The sequence below is a fragment of the Epinephelus fuscoguttatus genome, linkage group LG15, assembly GCF_011397635.1.
Source record: "Epinephelus fuscoguttatus linkage group LG15, E.fuscoguttatus.final_Chr_v1".
Taxonomy (NCBI): domain Eukaryota; kingdom Metazoa; phylum Chordata; class Actinopteri; order Perciformes; family Serranidae; genus Epinephelus; species Epinephelus fuscoguttatus.
The window spans coordinates 27,550,244-27,577,985 of record NC_064766.1 but is presented as its reverse complement, the minus strand read 5'-3'; the positions used below and the strand labels follow the sequence as shown (position 1 = coordinate 27,577,985).

Sequence of the window (27,742 nt, the reverse complement as noted above, 5' to 3'; positions counted from 1 at the left end):
GGGACTCGGTACTCACTTGAGAAAGTGGGTTGCATTATGTGTTTACTGTATTGGCTATGAGTACTGCTGTGTGTGTGTGTGTGTGTGTGTGTGTGTGTGTGTGAGGGTGGGGGGGTCACTACAGATGTCCTTGCCTTGAGCTTTCTCTACATGAAAATCAGTGCTGCTCACTCGTTGGCACAGAGTGACGTCACATTATGGGGCAGGAGTGAATCCTAGAGTCACACACAGAGGGTTCAGTTTTAAAGGTTCAGTGTGTATGATTCAGCGGGATATATAATATAATAAGTATGTTTTCTTTAGTGTAGAATCACCTGAAAATAAGAATTGTTGTGTTTTTGTTACCTGAGAATAAGCTGGTTATATCTACATAGGGAGCAGGTCCTCGTCCATGGAGTCCACCATATTGCACCGTCATGTTCCTACAGTAGCCTGGAACAGAAAAACAAACACTGGCTTTAGAAAGGGCAATTTGTCATGTTTTTCCTTATTTTTTTGAGCAGTGTTGAAAACGGCTTTATTCAGTGCTTTTACCAGTTTGAATCACAGGGACCATTTATGTTGGAGAGCAGGAGACCTCTGCATATAATTCGGCTCCTAGTAAAACCCCCCTGAACATCTGGATCTTAAATTATCAGAGTAAAAGATGAGCACACATCAGCAGGTGCTGGGCTAGACGAGTCGACAGCTTAGGAGAAACACTGATTTGTGATGAAGAACTGCTTTATTCAGTGTTTTTACCGGTTTAAATCACTGTGTTCGTTTGTTGTGGAGAGGAAGAGACCTCTGCGGATAATTAAGCTCTCGGTAAAAAGAGCCTGGTCTCACTCTGAAGTCATCGAAATTTGGTGCTTGGGCAGTGACTTAGCAATGGCATCCTTTAACGCCGGCATGATACACAGCCAGTTGCCATGATAGTATAAAGGCGCCGGGCGGTGTCAGTGGGAAACGTGATGGGACAAGGACGAAAGTTAAGACGGTGAAAGTCTGACTGGAGCAGGCAGAAGGGGTGGTGGATGGGTCCAACAAACACCAACTTTCACCCAAGGAGCCTATAAGCTTCTAAGACCAAACTGTGTGGCTTTTTCCTAAACCCAACCACATGTGTTTGTTGTTAAAGGAAAAAAAGGTCAATTCGTGCTGTTGTATCGACGTAGTGCGTTTATTTTGAAAGAGACTGGATGTAAACGGTAAATTTCCTGTGAAATCAGAAGTGTGTTTTGAAAGAAGACAATGCATGTAACAGGCAGAACTTGACACGGTGTCCCGGAACGTCAACAACCAACGCACCCAGGGTACCTTGCACGTCATATATGGACAAGAAAAGTCCATGACCAAACGTCAATATGTGACGAGGTCAGAGCGAAGTGAGAATATTGGTAAATGGTAAAAAGTGCTGGGCTAGACGAGCTGACAGCGTAGGAGAAACACAAACTTTTGATGTGAAAGTGCTTTATTCAGCGTTTTTACGTGTTTAAATCACCAGGTCTGATTGTTTTGGAGAGTAGGAGATCTCTGCGGATAATCCGGCTTCCAGTAAAAACCTCCTGAACATCTGGACCAGAAGTAAGGTGAGCATACATTTTCAAGTGCTGGGCTAGCGTCCCTACTTGGACATGCCAAACAGCATTGGAGAAACATTGATTTGTCATGTAAAACTGCTTTATTCAGCATTTCCACCGGTTTAAATCACCAGGTCTGTTTGTTTTTAAGAGGAAGAGACTTCTGTGGATAATTTGGCTCCTGGTAAAAACCTTCTAACCGATGAACACTGAAGGAAGTTCAGCTGGTTGCAATCTGGAATCCTCAGCTCCAAGAGACATTAAATCCCTCTAAACTTTACGCAGTGCTCCTTTAATGAAGAAACGACATGCAGTTATTGCTGAAGGTGATGTTGCAGTATAAGATAGACTGGATATTGGCAGGTTATATTGAAATAACCAACTGTACTTTGCTACATGGAAACAATAGATTATCTCGAAATGATGTATTTTATTAATTTAGCTGCTAGTTTCTTCTGTTACATGTGACTGAAGAAACAGTGAAAAGATACAAGAGCACGGGTGTTAGTTGATGTTCACAGGGTTAGCCAGGTTTGGAAACATTAAATGCAGCAGAGGAAAAGTAAGTGAGAAACAGAGAGACAGTGACTGGGATGGAGAGAGAGCGAGGTGGCGATGAACCGTCTCAGTGAGAAGCACAGGAGCTTGCTGCCCTCTAGTGCCAAACACTCCCCGCTCCCTCTGTGGCAACACCACAATATGACACAGCTGAGAAGAGGATGAATTATTCATAAATGACGGGATGATAAAGCAGTATTTCACAGATCTTAGATAGGAGATGTAATTGATATCACAGGGCTGATATCAAACACATGCTTGTCTCTAAAAATAAGTGTAATCTTGTAGACAAGCCAGTGTTTCTGATGCTTCAAAGTGATATCAGTGATACTTTAAAGTATTAATAGAAAATGCTCGGCTTGTATCTGTACACACAGGCAGTATTAATTAGTGGATTAATACCACAAGCAGCCTAAGTGGTCATCCAGGCTCTTTTAAAACACCCGTTGTGGGTCACATGCATCATTTTCAGGTCAGCTTACCACCTCCTCTCTGCAGTTTTATGAATGTCAACAGCTCCAGCCTCTCTCTCTGGTTCTCTCCCACAGATTAACCTAATGGTGCCAGTCAGCACCAGCACAGGGGTGGTTCAGGTTTAATGTTTAAGCTTTTACTCGCCCCTCCACACACACATTGGCCAATCGCCCTGCGTGAGCGGAACTGTGAGTCACCTGAGAGACTGAAGAGGGTGAGTGGAGTGGGCCTGGTGGCCATTTTACAGTAGTTCCTGTGTCCTTACAAACAGCCGCTCAAAGTCCATCTGCATGACCAGAGAGACGAGCTGGGGTCAAATGGGTAAGAGGAGTTTTGAGATATGTATTTTTTTATCGTCTCAAAAACAAATATGCTCTGCGTTGTGAGTGTGTTCCCACTTTGTGACAGTTCCATGACTCTTGCTGTGTATTAAGAGCTTGTGCGGCAGCTTGCTGTGAGTCACAGCTCAGCTTTAACTCCTCTGTTATTAGAGGAGCCTGAGCTGTACTGCAGTCATGTTGTGGTCCCTCTCTGAGTTGTTCCACTGTAGCAGAGTGTGGCGTATTTCTGATGCCAGCCCACACACTTTGAGCAGTGTATTTAAAGGACTATTCCAGTGTGTTGGCATTGTTGGGCCACAAATCACACTGTGATACTGTAACATCACCGTTAGTTAGAGTAAATCCTTTCTTCTACCATTCCTTCATTTCTATTCAGTATGAAATTTGATTGTCAGACTTTTGCTTGAGCTGTGTAATACATAACAATAAACATTAAATGATAACTATGTTGTTTTTTTCAACCTGGACCCTATTTCCCCATGGTTTTATGTCTATATAATTAATAGGAACAACATTTTTTTAAATTGGTCCAGTACTGAGTTAGAGTCTTGCAGACGGCAGTGGTGAGACTGGCTGCAATGTAACCACTTGGGGCATGTTTACATCGTCTTTATGTCCACGAAAAGTGCTTGTTTTTGCCCTGACAGGCTCAGATCATTGTTTTAGGTTTCTGACAGTTCATGGAGAGCAACCCTACAGAGATAGACCTTTTAGTTTTACCAGAAAAAGCCCTTAAATCTCCATCGCCAATTCTACCAGACCCCATTTAAATAAACACTAATTTTAGCATGTATAGTGCCAGCATATTTAAGTGTGATATTTACATCTAACTGGGTAAATTAAAGGTTAACTGTAACCAAACCAGAGTTGGTAATTGTTGAGACAGCTAAAAGACGGACAAAGACAGCTTCTATATGCTTTATTTTGTCTCTGTTGACTTTGAATGAAGTGTCATTAATGATGAAAAAATTACTGTTTATTTAAATGGAGTCTGGTGGGTTTAGCGATATCAATTGTGGGACTGTTTCTGGTTAAACAAGAAGGATCTTACTCTTTAAGAAAAAGGTCTATCTCTGTAGGGAACCTTTCTATAAGTTGTCAGACACTTGAAATAATAATCTGAACATGTCAGTGGCAAAAACAAACACTCTTGGATGTAAATTGGAGATGCGGACATGCCCTGAATGGTTACACTGCAACTTATGGGCCCTATGTACATCTCAACATGTGATCAGTGTCTGGATATGTTATCTGGATAATGACATCAAGTCAGTGGGTCTTTGAATTAGTCTGTATGCATTTAATTTTCGTAATCCAGATAACATATCCAAATACAGATTAACGCCAGGTGTAAATAAGATACGACAAAACCACATACAGTTATCACCTAGCTCTGCAGTTTCCCTCATCATTACAGAACTTTTTAGTATCTTTCAGTTCATTGTTTTGGTTTTTCAGGCCAAACTGTCACTGTTCTGGGTCACTGTCACGACTCTCACCAGGCAATCTGCAGCTTAAGAGCCAGATATGTCACTCAAGAGTTGGTGGAAACCAAAATGGAACAAAAAGTAGAGAGAATATTGTACTTATTTTCTCAAGGTGGACACAAACAAGACTTTAAATAAACGGTAATGTTGCTCCATATCTGCTGGGTGTGTAAGTAGCCAGCTGGTTGCTGACAAGTTTGTTTTATCACCTTAAACACAGATTTGGTCCTTCAAGATTAAATCTTCAGAGAGGACACCGTTTCCATTATTTCATATCGTCTTTATCTTAGAGATGACAATAGAATCATAGTTTTACAATCATGTCTCTTTTATATTTTATTTTTTTTATACATCTGAGATGTTTATGGAAGGTGATATAAAGTTTAAAGTTCATAACAACTGGCACATTCACAATCATTTTGATTTGAATCAAATGAGAGATGCTGGAGTACTGATAAAATCACAACATGCGAGCTGCTGAGGCTCAGGTGTGTAAATTATACATTTTACAGCATGTAATTATGGCACATATGCTTTCATGCTTATTATCCATAACTAATAATTTATCTTTTTTGCCCCCCACAGTTTCTCCCTCTCCATGCCTCATAAGGACTGCATGATTACTTCTTTCTCAATGAATCACCAAAATCAGCCTGCAGCATGAAAAGCTGGAGCAGGAAATTCAAGAGACAAGAGGCTGACAGTGTGGTCGGGTCCTCCTCTAGCAAGAGGAACTCCATTAGTGATCCACCAGTGCCTGTGTGGGTTACTCACACACCCACACCAGATAACATCACAGATGATGGTGATACTAACTCCACAGGCCGCACATCCAGCACTCCGCCGTATGCAGAGAAGGATGACAATAAAGGGAGCCTGAAGGACAGACTGAAGTCCTTCATCCCTCAGTCATGGGGGGGGCTCATCCATAAATGGGCAAAGGAAAGTGACAGTTTTAATGACTCTGAGGCCAGCACCAGTAGGATCCAGATCCTTCCTAATGGGACCAGGGTGAGCCCTCCTGTAACTCCCCTGCTGGAGCGCAGGAACTGGGGCGACTCACTTGGCCACTCCAGCCAGAACTCCCAGAAGCCTTTGTTAAGGGATGATGATCTGTTCGATGTGGGCCCACGAGAGGAGTCTATCCTGACCAGCATCCACCCTGCAGAGTACTATGCCGAGAAGCTGGAGGTCTACAACCTGAAGTACTCTTATTTGAAATCCTGGCCAGGGTTGCTGAGACTTCTTGCAGGACTACAGCTGCTATTCGGGGGCATGGTCTTCGCTTGTGTCATCGCTTACATCCAGAAAGACAGCGAGTGGTCCAACAGCTACGGACTCTATAACGGCGTGTACAACAATGGGTTAGGCCTGTCTGGGTACAGCTACAGAGGCCCCATGACTCCCTTTGTACTGGCAGTAGCTGGAATCTCCTGGATTATAACCTTCGCTCTCTTAGTGATGGGAATGACGATGTACTATCGCACCATCCTCCTTGACGCCCCCTGGTGGCCTCTGACGGAGGCCTTCATCAACGTGGCGCTGTTCCTGCTCTACATGGCAGCGGGGATCGTCTACCTGAACGACTTGAGCCGTGGAGGGCTGTGCTACACGACAATAGGCATTAACCCCATCATGGCCAATCTGTGTCGGGTCGATGGGGGCCAGATGGCGGGAACGGCTTTCATCTTCATTAACATGACGATGTATCTGGGAAGCTTCCTGGTGTGTCTGAAGATGTGGAGGCATGAGGCGGCACGTAGGGAGAGGGAGTACTTCGAGAACCAGGTACAGGTCATTAATTCTACAGAGATTTTAGATGGAGGACAAGTTTGTCGCTTCTAGATTTAAAGTGGGAGGAGAATCATTGTCATAAAAAGAGCAGAGTTTCTGGATATGGGAAATGTTCCTCGTGAAGTCAGTGCAGAAGTATTAAGTTATTGCACTATATAGGGCCAATACAAAAGGTGTCAGTTCCCCTTTGAAGTGCAGTCTTGTGCATGGGAGATCATTAAGTTTTTGGCCAACAAGGAACTGAACTTATCTGTTTGCAACTAATCAACGTAAATGTAAGCATCCTTCCCTGTTCCCTCCCCAGTTAACAATGCAGACATACTGTTTTACAACACCTGTGGATTTACAGCACCCGGTCTGCCAGTGTTATGTCGAAGATTGTTTCCCCGTCAATGCACTTCCCCCTACCAGAATCGGAACCAAACCTTTTCCTTTACTGAACCACAGAGCGGGGCACCACACATTTTACCAGGAGGGACACACCATTCGACAGGGCAACAGACTTCCACACAACTAGAACTAGAACTAGAAAGCCTTTATTGTCATTGCATCGGCCTTGGCTGGTTGAGTTCCTGTCTCAAGCCCGATTCAATCTCTTCTTGTTCACTCCTCATAGCAGGGGGCGTGATCAGTACCCTACGATAGCAGTGAGTGGGCGAGTGGGTAATGTTAGGAATTCATGAGCCCTCGGATGTTCAACAGGCTGACACTAAAACAATTCATTTAAAAGATTTGTTTGTTCATTTTCACCCATCATTACAGACAACACAGCTGCTGGTACTGCAGAAGCCAGATCATATAAATATTTGAAGACGTTTTATTCACCACTTAGTACAGATTCCAATGTAAAAGGTCTCCCATTTTTCTGAATTGTGCATGCCAGGTCTGAACAAACAAGTTTGAACGTCAGCCAACGCAACAACAAATTTGAAACGACACATAAAGTTGAAGCATCCGCACAGTCTTGGGAAATAACTGTGAATAATTGATAATCACAAGATTTTATTTTATTCTAATAAATGGAAAAATATGATCAGAAACTAGTTTATTTTTTGGGACTGTGAACTTCAAAATTCAAACTGTGAACTACGCCGTGAACTCCGAGCCAGCTCTTGTGAGGTGTGACCGTTCACAGCACTGTTAGTGTTCACAGCTTTTGTTCTCAGTGTCCGTAAATATTTGGCCCATGCTTTATCCCCCTTCTTGTGTTTTACTCTGTCTATGCTGATCTGTCACATTCTCTCCTGAGGCTTTCCAAATGAATTTGGGCATCACTCTCCCCCTGTTTTTACCATCTTTTGATGTCATTTAAAATATATATGACATATCAAACACCCCATTTATTGTTGACAACAGAAAGGGATACTATTACTGGTTGCAAATGAGCCAACAACAGCCCCGAAACAACAGTGGCAGATCAAATCCAATGAAATTTAAAGTCAGTCAAGATAATCCGCAGTGACCATGCCATTTGTTGGTATTGATATGTCAGCTTTTTCTGCTGGCAGTCGACCAGGATTTGTCCCAAAGCTGTAAACTGTGTTTTTCTTTACTTTATAGACCATGCAGTCCTCTCTGTGTAAATGTGCCAGAAATAGACAAGTTAAAGGTGAAGCAGGCATTATTTTTTATGCTTCCACATGTACGATGCTTTTCCGATGCATATAAAATTATTTGCCACTGGGGTGAGGCCGACATAGCACTAAAAAAGAGTCAATGATATTGATAGTAATATTGAGTTATGACAAAGTCGCTCTTGCCTGTATCTTTGGTATCGACAGCGAGAAGTTTACTTTTGAATCGACAGCATAAGACATAGTCCTACACATAAACACTGCTCTATAAACTATAATGATATAACAACATCAATGCCTCTATGTTAAAGGGACAGTTCACCCCAAAGTAAAAAGTACATTTGTTTTCCTCTTACCTGTAGTGCTATTTATTAGTCCAGATTGTTTTGGTGTGAGTTGCTGAGTGTTGGAGATATCGGCCATAGAGATGTCTGCCTTCTCTTCAATATAATGGAACTAGATGGCACTCAGCTTGTGGTGCTCAAAGTGCCAAAATAATACGTTTGAAAAACTCAACAGCAATGTCTCTTTCCAGAAATCATGACCTGATTACTCAAGATAATCCCCGGACCTTGTTGTGAGCAGTTTCATGTAGGAACTATTTTCTCTCTATAGAATTACACCCGCCAACTGTATCTATGCGCAGAAGGAAGCGCATCTACTCATGAATGAGAGGCTTGTGCTTGTGACACTGCAAGTTTTAAACACTGAAAGCGTCCTCCTCCAGGTTTTTGGTGGCTAAGGCATGACCAGCCTTACTGCCTTTCCGTGCCTCTGTTTGGCTCACCCTGACATTCTTACCCTGAACCTGACCAACCTCACTCCTGCTGCCTAAACCTAACCAACCCAACCAACGAGGGCAAGGAGTGCTAGTGAATCAGAGTGAGAGAAGTGTGGGTCATACCTTTACCATTTGGAGAAAAAATATCTGTCCTCCTTGGCTGAGCTGTAACGTTAGCTTGCTCAGATGAGCTAATAGTATTGAAGGCTGGGGTATAATTTGGTGGAAAGAAAAATAGTTCCGACATGTAACTGCTCACAACAAGGTCTGTGGATTATCTTGAGTAACTGGGTCATGATTTCTGGAAAGAAATGTCTGCTGTTGAGTTTTTCAAATATAGTCTTTTGGCACTTTGAGCACCACAAGCCGAGTGCCGTCTAGATCCATTATATTGGAGAGAAGGCAGACATCTCTACGGTCAATATCTCCAATACTCAGCAACTCACACCAAAACAATCTAGATTGATAAATAGCACTACAGGTGAGAGGACAAATATGTAGTTTGGATTTGGGGCGATCTGTCCCTTAAAGCTGTGTAATCTGCGCAGTGTAGGGTTGACAGGATGAGCTTGCTAGCAGATCTGTTAGGCTGTATGGAACTTAGCTGAATGCTAACATCAGTATTAGGGATGCATTATAATACCAGCGTCATTGGTATTGGCTGGTATTGGCTTCAAAAGAATCTGCCAGCATGCTTTTTCTTATTTGCACAATGACTGAATATTACATACATTGAAAAGTATTGTATTTCATGTCTCCATCTACTGGTGGGCCGTCACGATAAGAGTATACATGCATAATATGATGTTAATTCCACTACAGAAGAGACTTGATGATCACTAAACTTGAGTGGGGGGAAAAAAATGGATATATCGATATCAGTATCGGTTATCGGCCATTGGATATTGGCAAAAAATCCAACGTTGTGCATTGCTAATCAGTATGCTTATGTGCTCACAATTAGTGTGTTTACATGGACATGTATATCCTGTTTACGAGACCTGTTCCAGTTATGATTGTATTTGGGATATGGTGTTAACGGGAAGCTCCAAAAACCCAATTATGAACGGGTTATTCATGTCCATGTAAATGCACTCTATGACTATACTAACATATGATGTAAAGCTGCTGATGTTTACTTTGTTTGCCATCTTTGTTTAGCATGTTAGCATGCTATTGAGATATTTCAGTCAGGAACAACAGACCAACCAACATATTGCCCAAGAGCATGGCTAAAAACAAATAGGCCTATGTGCACTGTGTGACGGTTGGCATTGGAATTTGATCCAATTACTCCAACATACCCACTGAGCAATCCAGTAAACACCCAATAGTTCCTTTAAAGTATTAGAGTAGACAGCCTGTTTATTGTTGTGCCAAGTTAATTTCTCGTAGTGTAAATCAACACAGATGGCCGAGATATAGTACTCACACTACATGTGTACATTCCCTTCAAGCTTATTACTGTTTGCAAATAGAGTCCACTTTATCGAGCATCACAGCCACCACCTACGGCTGAGAAACAGCGTGGTCAGCCAATATATTTGATGTCCAATAAGAAAGGGTGAGAGGCCAGGAGTGAACATAATAATTCCATCTCCCAGCTGAGGGAATGCAGCTTCAGAGTCTTAGCCTGTTGAAGCAAAAGAATGGGGCAGTTTTTTCCCCTGGCTGTACTTTTTTTTAAAATTGGGATTTCTCTGACACATAGCTTAACCTAAATTTAGCTCCAAGGCCTCTTAGAGAGTTTCTTGTGATGATGACACAGGCCTGCATGGTGGGGTATATTCATTACATAATTTCATTTGCTGGTTCATATTTCGTTAATAATCCTTTTTGTCTTTTACCTTCAGCCCCAGGAGGAGTTTCACCAGTCCATCCCACTGACTCCTCAAAAACCAAAGCGCATATCATTCAAGGATGAAATGGATAGGTCTCCAAGCAAAGACTGTATTAATCAAACTGTGGTACATAAGAACCCAGTCAGTCTGAACAGAGCCGCAGAATACACCCCCAAAGTACACATCATCGCAGACTACATCATGTGAGTGAACCTGCATGTTACCGGATTGTGTAAATATTCTGACTCCTTTTTGCAAAACATTTCTCTACCTGTATGAGTCATACTGTTTATACTAGATGTCATGACACCTCTTAATCTTCCCTTAAACCTTATAGAAAGTATCCAGAGATCAGCAGTGTGGAAGAAAGGGAAAAGTACAAAGCAGTTTTCAATGACCAGTATCAGGAGTACAAGGACCTCCACAAAGACATCAGCACCACCCTCGATAAGTTCAGAGAGCTGGATGTCATGATGGCACGACTGCTCAGAGATGGAAAAAGCCAAGAGGTGAGACGCGTGTACAGTAATCGTTATTTAACCATTTTCATTAACTAGGTGGGACCAAGTCATTGTTTTGCAAGTCACAAGTAAGTCTCAAGTTTTCACACTCAAGTCCCAAGTCTTTTGCTGGACACATTTTCCCCACTAATACAACATGCTAATGTTATTAGCCCAAACCTATGGCATTTTACATTGTATAAATTAGCCTAGCAGCTAGCGGACTTTTTATCTACTCATATGAAGCCAGAAACAACACTAACATTTAACAAAGGTAACGTTACAAAATTCAGCTCCATTACAACTCACAAGGTTCACCGACAAAACAACTGTCTTATATTAAACACGTTTTCCAAACAAATGTTAACGTTATTAGCACAAGCCTATGGCATTTTACATTGTATAAATTAGCCAAGCGACAAGCTGAGATTTCCTCTGCTCATATCAAGTCAGGATAAATTACACACAAGACTTAAAATGCTATTTTGAGGAGGCTTTATTGGCTTCACAATTTATTATTTCTTATCTGTGAAAATTAAATTAAATAACAGCTTCTTTTCCACTGATGGAAATTGTTTCAGCTTACAAAATAGACAGGAGGTCTTTGTCGCCGTGACGTGTAGTTACATTTCTGGGGAGGTGCACTTCAGGCTACGGAGCAGGGTACGTACGTAGGTGCAGCGTCGATTCGATGCAGAATAGCGCTTTACACTTTGAGTTTCGCGTCCTAAATTGGTCATGATGTTCCCAACAGATTGTTATATTGACCTTACAAGACGTATAGATGCTTTTTTAAATTTGTATTTATTTGTTAAAACAAGTTCATTTTAAAAGTGACTTAGCTATGCATCAGTTCACTATGCTAATCTTCAGTGTGCTCTCATACCTGAACTACTGAATAGATTGATTCCCACTGACTTCCAAAATGTCTTCAATGACTAGACATGTCCCATACGTCACTACCGTATAATGCTACACATACTAGCATATTAGGCTACATTGTTAATAAGAGAAGTCATCGCCTACTTCGGGACATGAACACCTTTCTCTTGGATGAAAGTCCTGTGTATGTTTGCTACTGTAATAATTACTACCACCACTAGAGGGCATTGCCTGACAATAAACATAAATATCCGCTGTAATAATAAGCTGTTGGTTGTTTTTTGTTAAGTGCAGGCTGAAATACAAGCCTCAACTTATTGCAACGTTGCAACGTCACATGTTGTACAAAGTTAGGTATAATCTTTTCCAATGAGCGCTCAGTAACATAACATTAGTTCCTCATGGCTCTCTCCTCTTGACTGTATTCTGTCAGTTCGGTGAAAACAAACTGGATCACCTGAGGAATTAAGTGTCGACTGGCTAGAAATGAATAGCATTAACCTTAGATGATTCAGGAAATGAACCGATTTCTGTCACACTTTTTAAATAACATACCTTTAATCTTTGGGCTTGGGGGAACTTTCAAGTATTTTCAAGTCAAAAGACTCAAGTCCAAGTCCAAGGCAAAGTCTTTGTTGATTTTGTAAAGTTGAATCTAAAGCAATCCAATTTGTCAGTCATGTGACTTAGGTCCACTCCTCTGGTCTAAACCCCTGTCTTTGATTGGCCAGGATTTAATCTGAGTTGTAAAGGTTAGAATAAGGCCTCCTTATTGTACAGACATAGTATATATATTTATTTAACATAATGTTGTATGAGTGTTACATGTCATATTACTAACCATTTGGTCATCATTCTCTGTCATTTCTTTTAGGATCAGCAGAGGATTCAAAGCATTTTGAAGAAGTATCAGCAGAAAAAGAGAGTAAGTTCATTAAAAACTGAATCCCTCATGTTTCCCATCTGTTCACTCCAAAACAACTGAAATATAATTTGGTAATTATAACATTTAGAATTGCTGCTGCTGTGTCAACACCAAGGTAATATTAGCTTTTCTCCAATGAAGCTCTCCACTGATGCAAATAATATTTCCTCCACCATGAAACTGAGTGTTGGAAATTCTCATTTAACGCAGCTACATTACAGAATGACTCAGGCAAGACGGCAGTGAGCAGAGGAAAAGAGACAGAGAAGTAAAGAGACAGATTAAGGTAATGGAGGGTGCAGCCATTAATCAATAGATTATTTTGTGTGTGTTTTCACAGGACCCTGGATTCCTGGAGAAAAAGGAACGTTGTGATTATCTGAAAGCTAAATTAAGCCACATCAAAAACAGAATCCGCACTTTTGACCTGGAAACCATGGAAAAGGGTCGGACATGAAGAAGAACAGGAAGAAATATCTGCAGCACCTGAGGCTCAGTTGTTAGAAGGAAATTTTGGCATTGTACGTTTCTGCAAACCATGAATACGTTACATTTGTACCTTTCAGATCAGAGAAAGTGAGGTAATATGTAAGCTGACTTTGTCATTGGGAGGTTGTGGGATGGTGGATGACGTTATGCCTAAGCCAGACGCCTGCCAACTTGCAGACCACTGTTTGAGACCAACAGACAACATCAGTTGTCTTTTCTTCAGTCATTGCTCTGTTTTCAGCAGCTTTTTACTAACTACGACTAATTAGCGAGGGTAGTTGCACAAAATGCCATTGTTGTTTACAGAGACATTGCTGCTTTTCCAGCGGGGATCGTGTCCTCAAAACTGGATATTTTAAGCCAAAACATTAGCTTTACCTAAACATTTTGTCCCTAAACCTAACCACACATAAACCACAGTGTTGTCAAAAGTTTCCGTAGTACATTTTTTCTGGCACCCAATGAGCGGACAAAACAAATAACCTCATTATCACTGATTCTTTGTGTCTTTTTTCATGTTTTGTTGCATCAGTATATTGATATTATATTTTGAATGCAATACATGTTTTTCACTCTGGATGGGCTGAATAGTTTATTGGATATTTTTTGCACAGAAATCAAGATAAACCTGGTTTATAACACAATTTTAACACCTGAGATAAAACTTCTAAGGGCTAAATGGTGCCACTCCTTTTGTGTAGCTTTTATTACACCATTTTGCATTTTGATATTATATTCCTGTCATTTATGTCAATGCAGAAGAACAATATGTCGATTCAGTGTATGTTTTAAATTGGCATTCTGCCAGTGACTGCAATTTTTATAATAAAAAAAATCTGTGAAATTTTGTATCATAAAGGTTGTTTTTTGCGTGCTGTTTCTTATTTGCACTTGCATTGTGTTGACAGTTGGTTTAAATTACTATCAGTGAGGGCTAGTTTGTTTTGTTCTTGCCACCTAACTGTTAAAAGGGTGTTATCCATGATTTCATTTCAGTTTCTGCTGCTCTGTATTACAATTTACCCTGTGTTAGGAGGTTCTCTGCCCCTCCCCTAGCATATTTAGTATAGTAAGTACTATTTTGGCTACAGTTTGATGACCAACTTAATCATCTCCTGGACTTTGTTTTGGTTACTGTAATCCTTAAGGCTGAATCCAAATGTCCGCCCTCGTGGACTTCAGTCACACATAGACGTATTAACTGTCATCACTTAAAGCCTGCAAGGGTGGAGACTGTAAGCGGCTGATAGACAGCCCTCGAGACTGTTTTACTTGTTGCCCCGGAAACATTAAACTATCGCTGCTGTCACATTCATATATATGTCATATAAGTTGATGAACAATGCTCACTCATCTGTCCCTGCAGATAACAAAACATAAATGCCATGTGTGGCCTTTTTGTGACTCAATAAAAATGTATGAATACATCTCTATAAAATAGGCTATACGCCTATTTTTGCCTGTTTCACTGCACAGCCTGATGGGCCGCAATAATAAAATGCATTTTCACTCCCTCTACAGCTTATTCTTATTCATATCTCTGTATCATGATGTGACTGAATATTTTTTCTGACCTACACAATTCAAGTAATATTATGATAGGCCTAATTATCAATAACTATTTTACACATTCATGAGTTTTGTTTCTTCTTGCAGCAATTGAAACAAAACCACAACTTCAGGTTTGTATTGCAATGAATTGTGGGTTATTGAGTCAACCTGGTCTCACGTTTCGAAATCGTCTAAATTCGGTGCTTTGGCAGTGACTTGCGGCATCAGACACTGACGAAAAAAGCTGTCCTTAAACGTCGACAACAACCAACACACCCAGGGTACCTTTCATGTCATCTGGACGCGGACCGTCCATGACCAAACGTAATATGTGACGAGGTCGGAGTGAGAATGTATTGGTCTGCTTACGTGTGCACCCTTGAGAAGTCTGCAGAAAGTCCACTTGAGGCCCCTTGTGGATTTGGACAGCCCTAAGCATTCTCAGACTTCCCGGGAACGCATGCAAAAGCTGCGAATCTGCAAGTGTGGTGAAGTCCAGATATTTGGATTTAGCCTAAATGTATGTAAATGCAGGAAATGGGATTCAATCCTATTTTTTTCTGGGGGTGGAGCCCAAAGCCCCTGATTTATTGTGCCCCCCTCACTTCTCAAACCAAAGTTACGCCCCTGAATGCTTATCATTTTTTTGTCTAATTATTTTAAATAGTATTTTGTCTGTTGATCTACAAACTAATTAATCGAATAATTGTATTGCTCCACTGTATAACCACATGTAGCTGTAATAATAATAATGAGAACATAAACTTTACATGCAGTGAGTCTTTAAAGTTTAATTCACACGGAGCCTATAAAGGATCCCTGAGAGGACACGTGGAAGCCTCCGGGTCAGCGGGTGAACTGTGAGACACACAGCCGCTCCGCTGGTTTCATTTACCGGCTCTCTGTGGAGAGAAAGTGTCCGTCAAGGGAAATGAGTCGGTTTACGACCGTCGGTGAGTACAAAGAGGACAAGAGGACACTGTGCTGACAGAGAGGAGGCTCACAGGCGGTATGGTGGACGGGTGCAAAGTTGAAGAGCTGTTTTCAGTTCAGGTGAGTTGTGTTTTCTCTAAAGTGATCATTTTAAAGTTGTTAGAAGGCTCCAGTTAATATTTTCCTGTGGTATTTGATCATTATCTGATGTGTTGATTGTTTGAGGAAGACTTTCAGGCATTATGATGAAGGTTTAAAGCCTTTGTAAATGACCAAAGTATTCAGATCTCACTTATTGTGAAATGGACAGAAGCGTAATATTTAGTCATCAGTTTGTTTTGCTGTGTTTGTGTGGACCAGACAGAGCAAAGTCGCATCAGGACACAATTGAGAAGTTATTTCTGTTTTGTTTTTCTTACTCTCTGAGAGCCAAACTGAACCATGCAATTGATCAAAAGCCCCCAACAGCTCTGTCACACCTGACTGGGCTTATTTTGTAGCTTCCCCTCTTCTTCTCTCTGTGAGCTGACACCCAGCAGGTGCACACAGGTAACATACAGTGGGTGCTACACAGGGAAGGAACACGTCTGTGGGTCTCTCCTGCAGTAAACAGCACGCATGGCCGCCCCCGGCTCGCCTCTTATCTGCTGTCTGTCTGAATTATTGAAGCCTGTTGGGTTGAGTTGCTCTGCAGTGATGAAGCATGGGTCAGCGATACCAGGGAGAGGGTTCAGGGCTGGGCTGAGGTGAATGGAGGGCAGAGAGGTGCATGCTGGGCAACAAAAAGTGCTGTAAAGCGGTGCTGTTAGGACCAAGAAACAGGCATTTGAAGTATTTTATTTTCTACATTCACCTTTTAAATTTTAAGACTCAACTTGAACTTACTCATCAAGGCATCAGAGAACTGAGACAACACGAGGAAAGACTATTTTCCACCTTCAAAGCTGCTGCTAAATGTGTAATTTTGTGCTGCTGAAACATGTATAAGCATGGGCGGATTATGAGACAGTGGGCCCCTGGGTGCAAATTTGCAAAAGGCCCCACCACCTCGTTGACAGCAGAGCGAGACACAGACTTTGTGGTGGTGTTGCTTCCTTTCTTGTAGTCGATATGTGTCCTTTCTGGTCATTTTTGTGTTCATTTTTTGTCTCTTTGAGGTCAGGTTATTTTGTGTGTGTGGTTTTTTCATTGTGTCTTTTTGGGTCATTTTGTGTCTTGTGTGTGTCTTTGGGGCAATTTTGTGTTTCTATGTGGTTATTTTGGGTCTCTTTGTGGTCATTTTGTGTATTTATTATGTAGGGGGCGGCAGTAGCTCAGTCCATAGGGACTTGGGTTGGGAACCCGAGTTCGAGTCCCCGTCCCCGTCCCCGTCCGGACCAAATATGGAGCGTGGACTGGTGGCTGGAGAGGGGCCAGTTCACCTCCTGGGCACTGCCGAGGCGCCCTTGAGCAAGGCACCGAACCCCCCAACCGCTCAGGGCGCCTCACCAAGGGCAGCCCCCTCACTCTGACATCTCTCCACTTTGTGCATGTATAGGTCCAGTTGGAGCATGTGTGTATCTTTCGGACCTGTGTGTAATTGACAAGCAAGAGTGAAAACATTGAATTTCTCCTCAGGGGATTAATAAAGGAAATAAATAAACTTAAAACTTAACTTATTTATAGATTGTTTTTTTGTCCCTTTGAGGTCCTTTTGTTTCTTTCCCATTTGCTTTGTGTGTCTTTGCGGTAATTTTGTGTTTCTCTGAGGTTATTTTATCGTCTAGATGTGCCTTTTAGGTCATTTTGTGTATTTGTTTGATTGTTTTGTGTGTCTCTGAGGCAGTTTCGTGTTTTTCTGAGGTTATCTTTGAGGTCAGTTTGTGTCTGTCTGATGTTTTTTTGTGACTCTTTGAGGTCATATTTCTTGGTTGTTTGTTTTGTCTCTTTGAGGGCATTTTGTTTTTTCCCCATTTAATTTGTGTGTCTTCAAGGCAACTTTGTCTTTCTCATTTTGGGTCTCTTTGTGGTCATTTTGTGTATTTTTTTGGTTGTTTTTTTTTTTTATTTTTTTAGGTCATGTTGTTTCTTATCCATTTGCTTTGTGTGTCTTTGAGGTAATTTCATGTTTCTCTTAGGTTATTCTGGGTATCTTTGAGGTCAGTTTGTGTGTTTTTGCAGTCATTTGGTTTCTGTCTAAGTTTTTTTTTTTTGTCTCTTTAAGGTCATCGTGTGTCTTTTTTGGGTAGTTTCTTGTCTCTTTGAGGTCAGTTTGTGTCTTTTCTTATTGTTTTGTGCCTCTTTGTGGTTGTTTTGCCTCCTTTTTGTAGCTTAACAGTTCCTTTGTGTGTTTTTGTGGTGATTTTAAGTCTTCTCCTAAGGCCTACATTTTGAATCCAGTTCAACTTAACCAGGATATCTTTTCGTTATCCGGCTTCACTAACCCTATCATTGGCCATATGGATAACCAGTATCATAGAGCTAAGGATATCGACAAGTTCAGTCAGCTCTGGGTTTTCCTGTCCGGCGACAAGTGTGTTCATTTGAAAGAGGCAGGGTTTTTAATTACAAATGACATCATCAGAACCACAAATGCAGTCACCTAATTTGTACTATATGAGATGAAACGGTGACAATAGATATCTGCAGGAATGTCCTGTTTTAGAGACAGCAGAAAAGATTATGAATTAATTAATCTAATCATATTTTCCTCTTCCAGGTGGAATTGCAGTAACATCGTCTGAACCATGTATGAGCCTCGGTACTACGATAGCCCCCCTGTGTACAGCCCGCCTTACAGCACTAACTCCCACAGCTTCTATCCCCCGAGGAGCGTCCACTCCCCCCAGAGCCAGTATGTCCCCTACACCTACAATGTCCCTCCAGACTCCTACTACGTTGAAGAGAAGCCTCAACACTTCTACCGCTGGTTTTCTCCTCCTGGCTTTGTGAAAACCTTCCAAGGAGCCACAGCACTCATGTGTTTCCTCATCTTTGCCTGCGTGGCGTCGACCTTGGTGTGGGATATGAATGGATTTGGGTATGGGGGCTACGGTGTTGGGGCCACAGGGGCTGTTGCAGGTGTGGAGTCGGGGTATTATGGAGGCAGCTACGGCTACGGTGGCTCCTACATGACGCCACAGTCTGCCAAGGCGGCGATGATTTCAATGGCGGCCATTAACTTCCTGGTCTCACTGGGCTTCCTGGTGGGGAGTTTCTCGCGGTCACGGATCATGAGGGGATGCAGGTTCTACCTCACTGTGTTCATTTGTGATATCATCTTGGCTGTTCTTCAGGTGAGTCTCGCCAAAATGATAAATGTGTCAGTCAGTTAATAATTCCCAACAACAACATGTAGCAGTCAGGTGAGGGGTGTGTAGGTGGGAACATTAAATATCCAGCAAATACAAAGACGTGCTTGGAGTTGTATTTCTGGCCATCTGATGAACGTAAATGAATAATCACTCAACTTTTAGCTCTGTTTTGGTCTCCTCCAGCTCCTGAGGGAAATATTTGGCTTCTCAGTTACTTAATGCTTCACTCTGTTAACCAGGGGCCTGTATCACGAAGCAGGATTAATGTCTTAGCGAGGTAACTTCAGGGTTAACCCTGGGTTTTCGGTCTCACGAAGCCGGTTCAGTTCTTATTGGGGTAGATCACCATGGTAACTTACTCTGAACGGCTATCCTGCTCTGGAGCAGGGTAAGTTCAGGGTTGAATCTGATCCTATAAAAAGCACCACCCACTGGCCAATCAGCTGTTCGGGAAAAAAAATGACTCCGCTGACAGAAATGCAGCCCAGTCATGACGGGAAGTTTAATTCATTTGATTGATTTTGATTTGAAAGTTTATTTTGAACATTAAAAAAGAAAAGAAAGCAGCAACAACAGACAATGAAAAGATTGTTCAAATAGGAGTGGAAAGAAGTCGAGCTTTTATCCCACCCCTTCATAAGAAAGAAACTGATCATTTGCGGACACTTAATAGCACCATTAATTAGTGCCAACATTTTGTTTTGTTGGAGGAAATGATCCCTGTTAAAGATAATGGGCCTAATTGACAGCTTTGCTGCTGGAAATGTGGAAAGTAGCCTATCATGTCTACACTTCATGGTGTTTGAGGATTTTCCTTTTGTTTTTAAAGAGGAGACTAGGTATATTTTTGCGCAGCTGTTAATTTCTAACACAGCTCAATATCAGGATGATTTTATTCAGACTATCAGTTTGGTGTTGATATGATTTAATTGTGGCGTCAGCTTTAAGCTTTATTGTAGCATATATAACGTTATGACAAAGAAGACCAATTTATCAGACGCAATGATGTTAGACGGTAATTGTAATACACGCAGTTCATCTGAGCAGCGTTGATTTCATGGGATTCAAGGGTGTGATCAGTGTCAGATGTACAGGTACAGGTACTGTAGCTACTCGAACCAGTGATGAGTAATTTAACCTACACATCATTTTATTTGCTACCTTGTTTTGTCTTGATTTTTCCCTCTCTCCTCCTCTATTTCTTCTTTCCTAACCCGTTTTTTCTTCCCTATTATGTGATTTCATTGATGTTTTGACAGGGGAATTTCTTTGATAAGCTTTTAGTGGCTTCTAACCTCTCCGGCACTTTTCTTTTTTTAATCTTGTAAATTTTATACTGTCTGTTTTTAACATTATGTGCAAATAAACTAATCTAAACTAAAACTAAACATTATTCATCCCGTTATGCGTTGCCATGCATGTTTCCTCCTCCTGCAGCTGCCACGGTGTTGGCCTTTTCTGTAATGTTGCTTTTCTCCTCCTCATATTTTAGTAGAATTAATCTCTGAGTCTCACTACAAATAGGCCTACTTTTTTTTCCTCACATATGGCACTCTGTGAGGACGCTCAGTGACGCTGTGCTTCTATCACGATTGTGATTGGTCCGCTGCGTGCGTGTTCACGGCTCTTGATAAAGCAACCCTGGGTTGAGTTACCCAGTTGATATCCAGCGTCATGATACCGATTATCCTGATTGCCATTGTTAGGGTTAGTCAACCCAGGACAGGTCTGGGTAACCCAGGAAAGGTTGATCTCGCTTCGTGATACAGGCCCCAGCTGAGCTGAGCAGGTTGTGTACAGTAGGTTTATAGGAGCTTTTTTGCAGACAGTTGCTTGTTGTCTGGAAACAAAGTTGATTAAAAACAGTGAGAACAATAAAGTTACAGACCGGAAAATCAAAACAATGAGCTGAAAGATGCTAAATAGCTCCCTATAGCTGAGGGGAACTACAGATTAAGGTGATAGTTCTCTGTGGGTTCATCACTACAAGCGACCCCTTTAGTTTTTGATCTGTTGTTTATGTATGGAAATGGATTGAGTAGCACAGCTTTTTAGGGACAGTTCACCCCAAAATGAGAAAAGTGAGTTGCTGAGTATTGGAGATATCAGCTGTAGAGATGTCTGCCTTCTCTCAGATAGGAAAGAACTAGATGGCACTTGGCTTGTGGTGCTCAAAGCGCAAACAAAAAAAAAAAATACATCTGAAAAACTCAACAGCAATGTCTCCTTCCAGAAATCATGACCCGGTTGCTCAAGATAATCCACAGACCTTGTTGTGAGCGGTTTCATGTAGGAACTATTTTCTTTCTACCCAATTACATCCACCAACTGTGTCACTGCGCAGGAGGAAGCATGCATCTACTGCTAGCTCACCTAGCTTCACTGAGCTAAGCCTCTCGTCCATGAGTAGATGCACGCTTCCTTCTGCACACTAACACAGTTGGCGGGTGTAGTTTGGTAGAAAGAAAATAGTTCCTACATGAATCTGCTCACAACAAGGTCTGTGGATTATCTTGAGTAACCAAGTCAGGATTTCTGGAAAGAGACAGTCTGGTGAAGTGGGGCGTGAACTTGTATCTCATATGTGTTACAGTAATGTCATGAGAATACTCTTCATACGTTGCATTGGTGGCATCATTAAAAAAATAATAGAATACATTTACTGTAAATCATTATTGTGATTGAACGTTCTTCTCTTTTGACTTCAAGGGCATCATCGACATCATCTTTGTGATCGGGGTGAACCCGATGTCTCAGAGCTCACAGAGCATGCTGTACAATCCCATGCTGATGATGTGTCAGAACATCCAGAGCAATCCGAGCCTCAGTGGCAGCGCTGGGGCCGGTTTTCCTGGAGGGTTCCCCATGTACAATCAGTACCTGTACCACTACTGCTACATGGACCCAGAGGAGGTTAGTGGCATTATTCTATTTTAGTAATAGTTTCTTCTGTTTTTTTCTATCCTGATCTATGATGTACTGTCTTTCCTCAGGCGGTTGCGTTAGTTTTGGGTCTGATGGTGGTGTTGGCCCTGTCTCTGTCTGCCTACTACGCCTACAAGACCCGCAGCAAGATTTGGCGCCACGGCAAAGCCAACATCTACTGGGACGAGCCGCTGGTCAGGTCGTCAGAGAGCCAGGATGTACAGGACTGGGTGAGTAATGTTTTGATTTATTCCTCGAGGATTAATGGGGATTGTGTTTGTGTAATCTAAATCAGTACTTGTTATGGTAACTCCACAAAAGATGTGTGGTTTACGTCTGTTTCTATTCTTCTCCAGCCAGATAACAAAACAAAAGCTTGCACTCATGTTTGTTCTTTTTATGTTACCTGCAAGTTTAAAGTTCAGAGCCCATTTATTTACACATCATCAAGTCTCTCATTTGTCGCTAGTGACCATTTGGTTTCACTAACTCTCATGATGCTGTTGACTCAGAGAACAGGTCTGTTTATCTTTGGCACACCCAGGTTTCACTCTGACTGATCATTAACCAGACGAGTGATAACAGCTGCACAGAAACCAAATAAAAATGTGCATCAAGCAACATTATATGATTTCCTGTGAACGGAAACAAGTCAGGAGACGCTTTCAAAGTAATTCAGCTCATGGTGAAGCGCGAGGTTTCAAGTTTCAGGATGTTTGAACAGATATTATGAGTCATGTGTTTCCTGCACACAGTTATGATCACTCAACTTTTATGGATGGATGTTAACTATTTGAAACCAGTCAAAGTAACTCACTGTGGTCTTTATTATGATAATAATCTTTATTTATAGAGCACTTTTAAAAGGGGCTTCACAAGGCAGCAAAATAAAACTGACAAGCCAAAAAATAAGCAGGTTTAAAAGAAAATAGATGAAAAACAATTAGGTGCATAAAAAGCGAGGAAATAAAGATTATAAAAATGAAATTAAAACTCATGTAAAATCAGAAAAGACTCTCTGATAAAAGTATGTTTTTAAAGGGGACTCAAAAGAGATCACTGACTCAGCCGACCTAATTTCCCCCTTAAACACAGAAGAAAGTAAATTTTGAGGAAGACTGAAAGGAGCAAAGCTGGTAAAGTGTATTTAAGGTTGCAATATCGTACTGTCATACATATGCTTATATAATTCTTTAACACAGAACCATGCAGACATTTATTAATAAACAGTCAGTGGCAATGAGGACTTCAGTACTGACACTGTTCTCTGTATAATTGACCCAAAACCTTAGAAAAGTACAGTACAGCAGCGTAAATATAGACAATGCAGGTAGTGTGGTTGCACTGGGGCCCGTCGTAACTACCTCACACCACTGGTACAGTATAGACCTAAAAGTTTTGTTGCTACCCGTCAGTTAAGAACAAAACTATAGTTTCAGATAAGTGTTAAATAAGGCACATTTAAACAGAAGTGTATTCAACATTGTTTGGTTGGATGAAACTCCAAAATACCAGAGGCCCCACAAGACCTGCAGCAGTTTGGCAGTTCACTTTTTTTTGTTGCCTGTGGTGATGATGTGGGTTAGATAAGCTTTTGTTTATGCACTTTAGCTCAACACATAACAGTTTGTAAACCACAGGTGATGTCTTTGTCAAACTGGCACAACATTTATGGGATGATACTGCACAAATGATCATTTGGGGCTCAAAAATCATTTGGGAAAATTAGATGGTGACGCAGCAGAAAAAATGACAGATTATGGCAGTGCAGCAAAGTGAGAGAAAGTACTGTTGGAACTGGCAGGTGTGGCATCATTAAAAAAAACCTTCTACGTAGATGCTCTTCACCATAAAACTGACAACACTGGTCATTGTTGAGCATCTTTACATGCTTTAATGTTCAAAAATCATTTTTTATAAGCATCTGTGCTGGAACACCTGTATTCACCCTCTGTCTTTAAGCTCCACATCCCAGTCTGCTCTGACTGATCAAGGTGTCAGGGTCTTCCATATCTTGGCGTCTCTGCACCATCGTTACAGCTGGATAATGACTATAACAAAGCATAGCAGCACTGTGCCAGCAGGAATATGTTTCAAAATCTGGGAGAAATTAACAACATTGGCAGCGGCACTTTTACTTCTAAACACAACCTGACATGTTTCAGCAGGACTCTGATCCGAAATCAGGGTAAATTTGACAACATCAACAACCAAGATTACATGTTTCCCTGACGTTAGCATGTAGCTACATGTAGCAGTGTACTTGTAGCAGGGGAATGACTGTAATGGAGAATAGTGACACATTTTGCTGTGAACCCCCCCAGTACAAGCTTCCAAACACAACCAAACATGTTCCAGCAGGAATCTGAACTGAAATCAGGGGGAAATTAACATCTGCAGGTACCTTTCCCTGACATTAACATATAGCTACATGTAGCAGTGTAGGCTACTTGTAATGTGGGGAATGACTGTAATGGAGAATAGCAGTTTTGCTTCTAAACACAACTGGACATGTTTCAGCAGAAATCTGATACGAAATCAGGGTAAATTTGACAGTGCCGGCAACCAAGATAGCATGTTTCCCTGATGTTATCATGTAGCTACACGTAGCAGTGTACTTGCAGTGGGGGAATGACTGTAATGGAGAATAGCGACACATTTTGCTGTGAAAAAACACTGGTAAAAGCTTCTAAACACAATCAGACATGTTCTGGCAGGAGTCTGTACTGAAATCAGGGAGAAATTCACAACACTGGCAACTAGGTACGTTTCCCTGATGTTAGCACGTAGCTACATGTAGCAGTGTACTTGTAGCTTGGAATGATTGTAACAGAGTATAGTTGCACTTTCTACTGTGAAAAGTTTCTAAACCAAAAGCTTCATAACCAGACATATTTAGGCAGGAATATCCAAAATCCAAAATTTACATGAACTAAGATTGCATGTTTCCCTGACGTTAGCGCGTAGCTACATGTGGCAGTGAACTAACAATGTGGGGAATGACTGTAATGGAGAATAGTGGCGCATTTTGCTGTGAAAATCACCAATAAAAGCTTCTAAACACAAGCAGATATGTTCCAGCAGGAATCTGTTCCTATACTGGTGAGAAATTAACAACATCAGCAACCAGGTAGAATGTAGCTACATGTAGCAGTGTACTTGTAACTGGGAATGACTGTATCAGAATATAGCTGCACTTTCTACTGTTAAAAATCACAAATTAAAGTTTCTAAACCAAAATCTTCACAAGTAGACATGTTCAGGCAAGAATGTGATCCAAAATCTGGGAGAAATTCACATGAACTAAGTTTATGTATTTCCCTTTTGTCAGCATGTAGCTACATGTAGCAGTGCACTTGCAGCCAGGTAATGATAGCAACAGAATAAAGCAGCACTTTGTATCATCATAGTAAAATCACCAGCAAAAGCTTTTAAACCAAAATCTTCTCAAGCAGACATGTTCCAGCAGGAATATGATACAAAATCGGAAAGTGACATGAACTAAAATGACGTGGTTCCCTGACGTTGGCATGTAGCTACATGTAGCAGTGTAGGCTACATATTGTAAATACTTGCATTAGCATGCATTGAGCAGATGACCATACAGAGAACCAGTCATGAGCTGTCAGCTTGTCTCGAAAATAGAAAAAACAGTTGGAAACAGAGCATTCAGAACGGTCTGAAGCCTGAGGTTTTTGCTCACAGGTATTACTTCTACATCATTATTTGAAACTTTGGCCATGTTTAATATGAAAATCCGGTACTGTTATAATACGACAGAAAATAAGGCAAAGCATTATTGGTTCTCTTTAAAATTATCCCATTTTAATCACTATTAATGACTTTTCGCTATAGAAAAAGGACAGCTTTGGTAGTTTGTTTGACTTACATATTTTCATATTCAGAAGACGGTGAAAGTATTGTAATGCTGTTATACTGTAAATATCTGGCAACTGCTCAGAGTCTACCAACAGGTTGAAAGCCTCTATCTCAAACCGTCAGTGCACCAGCATTTAGCAGGTTTTCATGCTGCTGTGGAGCCCTGTGAAAGCTGGGCTGTTTGTTCTTCACAGCGATAGCCTCATGTGGTACTCAGCGGTGATTAATGAACTCGAGTCGCAGTGCACTATGAATGTATCATGTCCACTGTGACTCGTTATGGAAAGGGAAGACGCACATTCAATCAGTTTATCTGGCGAGGCCCTGGCCTACATACTACCTATCAGTGCAGCGGGTGCAGCGAGTCACTTCATCTAGATGCAGGCCCTATTCTGGGGCACTCTTGTATTGCAGTGAAGATGCTTGCCTCGCAGGGAGGCATATATAATGTATGTGGCATGTATAATGTATAAAAAGGGTTGAGTTGCTTCTGTGTTGCTGTGTGAATCCCTACAGAGTGTGGTGGCGCTAAATGATTCAGTATGCGAAGGGACTGCTGCAGATTAGACTCCTGGCAAAGAAGTCATTTCCTCGTGTTTTGTGCTACATTTTTATTTAACAGAACTGGGAAAGGGCGGTAATTGAGAGGAAAGATTGTAGGATAGCTAAATGAAAAGCTAACGCTGCATATTTTTTAAAATTGTATGTTAATTATATAGAATAGTTCAGTACAATTAATATTCATCATCTTGAGGAGCCTCCTGCTCAAGTCGAACAGGAGAACAGAACTGAGAGGATAAACATGATGTGATGAAATGTCAACTGTGCTGCTCCTCCTGCAAAAAGTGAAAAATATCCTTTAACAAATGATTGCTATTTACAGATTCTTTAAAGTGAAGATTTTTGTTGTTGTTGCTTTGTCTTTTTTTTTTTTTTTTTTTTCAAACTTGAAGACATCACTATTTTTGGAGCTGAAACAATTAGTTGATTAATTCATTGGTTGATCAACTGAACATTAATCAGCAACTTTTCTGATAATCAGTTAATACTTTTGAGTTGCTAGTGCCAGCCTATTATATAGATTTTATAGACGTAAACAACAATAACATTTGCACCCAAAGATTATGGCTGTGGCTCAGAGGTAGAGCGGGTGGTCCAGACCGGCGGTTCGATCCGGCTCCTCCAGTCTGCATGTTGAAGTATCCTTGAGCAAGATACTGAACCCCAAACTGCTCCCGATGATGCTTCCATCGGAGTGTGAGTGTGTTAAAAACTGAGTAGCAGGTGGCACCTTTGTATTGTAGCCGTGGCCACCAGTGTGTGACAACTTTTAAATTTTTAGATCACATGAAAAATCACATCTCTATAACTTGTCAGCGTCTTTATTTTTTTTAAAAAGTGGGAAAATCCTAATACTGTGTTGTTGTTGTTTTTTCTGAATATTATTATTATTATTTTTTTTTTTTACCTCTAATGACAGGAAAGTTTTGAAGTGTGAAAGGTGGAGAGAATCGATATTCACCTTGTTCGAGAGTTCATTGATATCCAGTGCTTCATTGTGCTCCTTGTAGTTTCTGACCTGCCCAGTCACCAGAAGAAAATGTAAGCAGATGTTTCTTCAAACCACAATTACATTTGCAGGTTTCATAATCTATAAAATGATGTAGTATATGAGCTGACTTTGTCATCTGAAGGTGGAGGGGGTGGTGGATGACCTGCCAAGCTGCAGACCACTATTAAAGAGCAATAACTAACAAAAGTGGTTGCGATTTAGAGTCATTGCTGTTTTTCCAGCGGCTTTAAAGACACAAAAGCAGTTGTTTTTTAATTTGAGACATTGCTGTTTTTCCTTTCAAGTTATCTGCACAAAAACTTTTTTTTACACAGACCTTGCTGATTTTCCTCTCAGGATAGTAGCACAAAAAGCAGTTCTTTTATCACAGACATCGCTGA

The 27,742-nt window shown here is 41.1% G+C and overlaps 1 protein-coding gene across 1 annotated transcript in view; it reads left to right on the top strand.

Annotated features, from left to right (window-relative positions):
- The first annotated feature begins 2,780 nt into the window (after positions 1 to 2,780).
- The window catches only part of LOC125902028 (uncharacterized), a 35,051-nt gene continuing 10,089 nt past the window's right edge, over positions 2,781 to 27,742 (top strand). Inside the window, exons 1-9 of the mRNA XM_049598114.1 lie at positions 2,781 to 2,915; positions 5,008 to 6,210; positions 10,425 to 10,615; positions 10,750 to 10,921; positions 12,669 to 12,719; positions 13,060 to 13,165; positions 18,417 to 18,967; positions 21,695 to 21,898; positions 21,979 to 22,140. Coding sequence (XP_049454071.1) covers positions 5,083 to 6,210; positions 10,425 to 10,615; positions 10,750 to 10,921; positions 12,669 to 12,719; positions 13,060 to 13,165; positions 18,417 to 18,967; positions 21,695 to 21,898; positions 21,979 to 22,140 — 2,565 coding nt within the window. The 5' untranslated portion in view covers positions 2,781 to 2,915; positions 5,008 to 5,082. The remainder of the gene's footprint in view (positions 2,916 to 5,007; positions 6,211 to 10,424; positions 10,616 to 10,749; positions 10,922 to 12,668; positions 12,720 to 13,059; positions 13,166 to 18,416; positions 18,968 to 21,694; positions 21,899 to 21,978; positions 22,141 to 27,742) is intronic.